Source organism: Microtus ochrogaster, linkage group LG3, assembly GCF_000317375.1.
Source record: "Microtus ochrogaster isolate Prairie Vole_2 linkage group LG3, MicOch1.0, whole genome shotgun sequence".
Taxonomy (NCBI): Eukaryota; Metazoa; Chordata; class Mammalia; order Rodentia; family Cricetidae; genus Microtus; species Microtus ochrogaster.
Genome location: NC_022029.1, coordinates 36,066,164 through 36,069,066, shown reverse-complemented (window position 1 = coordinate 36,069,066; position 2,903 = coordinate 36,066,164). Strand labels below are relative to the sequence as shown.

The 2,903-nt window shown below is 54.7% G+C and overlaps 2 protein-coding genes across 2 annotated transcripts in view; one reads left to right on the top strand and one right to left on the bottom strand.

The window, feature by feature from the left end:
• Srsf7 (serine and arginine rich splicing factor 7) overlaps positions 1–1,665 on the bottom strand; it is a 7,986-nt gene extending 6,321 nt beyond the window's left edge. Inside the window, exons 1-2 of the mRNA XM_013351342.2 lie at positions 1,505–1,665; positions 3–182 (exon numbers count right to left, since the gene is read on the bottom strand). Of these exons, the coding sequence (XP_013206796.1) occupies positions 3–182; positions 1,505–1,532 (208 nt within the window). The 5' untranslated portion in view covers positions 1,533–1,665. The remainder of the gene's footprint in view (positions 1–2; positions 183–1,504) is intronic.
• Positions 1,666–1,879: 214 nt separating this feature from the next.
• LOC101985355 (tetratricopeptide repeat protein 39B-like) overlaps positions 1,880–2,903 on the top strand; it is an 8,017-nt gene continuing 6,993 nt past the window's right edge. The window contains exon 1 of the mRNA XM_005360765.2: positions 1,880–2,105. The gene's annotated coding sequence lies outside the window, so the exon portion shown is untranslated. The remainder of the gene's footprint in view (positions 2,106–2,903) is intronic.

Sequence of the window (2,903 nt, the reverse complement as noted above, 5' to 3'; positions counted from 1 at the left end):
CTTCCCATCCAATCCTCGAACTGCATCTTCTGCATCTCTAGGATCTTCAAATTCCACAAAGGCAAATCCTGGAGGATTTCTGGCAATCCACACTGTTCTTAAGGGCCCATAGTAACTGAATGCCCTTTCTAACTCGCCTTTACCAGCACCAGTTCCCAGGTTACCAACATACACCTTGGTTTCTGTTTAAAAATGCAAATAAAGCAAGCGTTATTCCAAGTGTACCTTAAGCTGGAATTCCTTCCTTTACAACAGACCATCCCTAAGCTGCGCAACGGCACGTTTTGTTTTGGAGTGCTCAAGGAGACTGAGCCAGTCAGTGATCTACAACAGAGCCACACTCCAAATATTTATCTATACATCGCTCAAGTGCAGCTGGGACTAAAAGGCGTGCGCCACCATGCCCCTCACTCCTTTTTGGGGGGCTCTCCATCAATGCCTAAATTGTAGCCTTAACCCCGTGAAATAATAAAGCCCGACTCGTGAACAAATTCTGGCCTCCTCGGGCAATGGTGGCGCACGCCTTTAATCCCAGCACTCGGGAGGCAGAGGCAGGCGGATCTCTGTGAGTTCAAGACCAGCCTGGTCTACAGAGCTAGTTCCAGGACAGGCTCCAAAGCCACAGAGAAACCCTGTCTCGAAAACCCCCCCCAAAAAAAATAAAAAAAATAAAAAAATTCTGGCCTCCTTATAGATTGGAAACCTTAGAAAATCTCTGCCAAGGAGCGTGGTGGAGGTAAGGCGTGGGGTGGCTGGGCCCCGCCCCTCCTCGGTCCCGGCAGCCCCGGGCGAGCTAGAGCGCGCGGGCTCCAGCGGCCCGGCCCGGCCCAGCCAGAGGTCTACCCGGGGCAGAGCCGCACCGGTTCCCGTCTTCCACAGCAGGAGCAGGCTCACCCAAAAACCCGCCCCTGCGGCCGAAGCTCCAAACGGCTAAAAAAAAAAAATAAGAAAAAAAGAAAAAGAACAACAAAAAAAAGCCGTCCTCGGTCGCAACGATTGCTCTTTCTCCTTCCCCTCACGCTCCTTCCTCAATTCAACCAGTTGCTGAGGCGACGCGCAGCTCGCAGCGGCCGCCTTCGCCCCGTCTCCAATTCAGCCCCGGATCTCCCCGCTCCAGTGGCGGGAAAGCGCTGAGGAAATGCGCCACCACGGTCGTCAATGTGCTCAAAATGGCAGCCGCGGCGGCCGAGGGCGGGGGTTGGGGGAGCGGAGGCGGGCGGCAGTGCGGAGAAGGGGGACACCGCAGCGGCGACCGTCCCACCGGCTTTCGGCCCGGCCCGGAGGCCGAAACGCCCCGGTGCCCGAGCCCCACGGCGCACACGGGCCCTCAGGCCCCGCTCGCCCTCCCACACCCCGCCCCCGCGGCCTCCGGCTTCGGACGGCGTGCGCCGAAGCCGCCATTACGCACGCGGAATAACCGTCTCCAACTGCCGCGCCGACCCCACGGCCTCGCTCCGCTCGGGCCGCGACCAGCAGCGTCCTCCCCTGGGCCCCAGCCGCTCACCTCCTCCATACCGCCCGTAGCGTGACATGATGGCCGGTCCGCGTACTCGGCTCTCGCTCGCAGTGCCCACAGCTCGAGTAGCACGGACGCGGCAGCACAGCTCTCCTCGTCGACACTCCCGGCGGCGCTACAAGGAAGAGGCCGGATTCGCGTTTATATACGCGGCGGGCGGGGATTTTTTTTTTCCTCCGGCGCATGCGCCGTGTCAACGTTCTGCGCGGCACAAAGGAGCTGGGTGGAAACAGCCTAGAGGCGGGGCGGAGGGGGAAATCAGAAGCCGACTCGAGTCGCGGGCGGAGGGATACGTTTCCATGGGAACGGCAAGATCTTGCCCGTAAACCCGCGGCCTCCGGGGCGGCATCCTCCTCCCTCCCCTCCCCTTCCCCTTTCCTTAACCCCACCGGCCCTCCTTACCTTTTCCCAACCCTTCTACCTCTTCATTTTAACCTAGGAACTGACAGCGTTAGTGACCGTAGTACAGGTGCATTAGACCGTTCTGTGGAAGTCTGTAATGTTTAACTGCTGATGTCGCTGTCGCCACCTTTCGGTTTGGGTTACCTGGCCTAGTCTTCTGCTCGGTGATCTTTGAGTCTCTTCAGAGGTAATTAAACTGACCAGAGTGAAAACGCCCCTTACCCCGCCATTCTGCTAAAGATCATTATGAAGTCCCAGGCCTCCAAGGGGGTGACTTCCCTCAGGAACTCCCGTTTGCGCCGACTGGCAGTCCCTTTAACCAAGTCAGTCACTAATTTGTCGCCAAGTTTGTTCTGCATCCTGAACAAAGGGTTAGAGCTGGGGGGTAGGGGTTCTGATAAAGTTAAAATTGCGGCAAAACTAAAAGTTTGCAAACATACTGACCCGCAACAATTCTTAAATTCCTTGCATCTGAAGCACAAAGTATTTTTCTTTTCTAGTGCTTTTGGGGGTTTTTGGAGTTGTCTTTGAGCTTTTATTTAAAACCTTACAGCTCGGCCGGGCGGTGGTGGCACCTTTTATCCCAGCACTCTGGAGGCTGAGGTAGGTGAATCCCTGTGAGTTCTAGGCCAGCCTGGTCTACAAGAGCTAGTTCTAGGACTGTTACACAGGAAAACCCTGTCTCGAAAAACAAAAAACAAAAAAACAAACAAAAAAACCCTTAGCGCCCAGCCTCTCAATATATATAAATTTGTGAAATTATCTTTATATTGCTTAAATCTGCCTCTAATTTTACACAATGTGTTTGACAGAAGCCAACTCTAAGAACAGTTAAGTTCTTTTTATTTTTTTATTTTTTTGGTTTTTCGAGACAGGGTTTCTCTGTGGCTTTGGAGCCTGTCCTGGAGCTAGCTTTGTAGACCAGGCTGGTCTTGAACTCACAGAGATCCTCCTGCCTCTGCCTCCCAACTGCTGGGATTAAAGG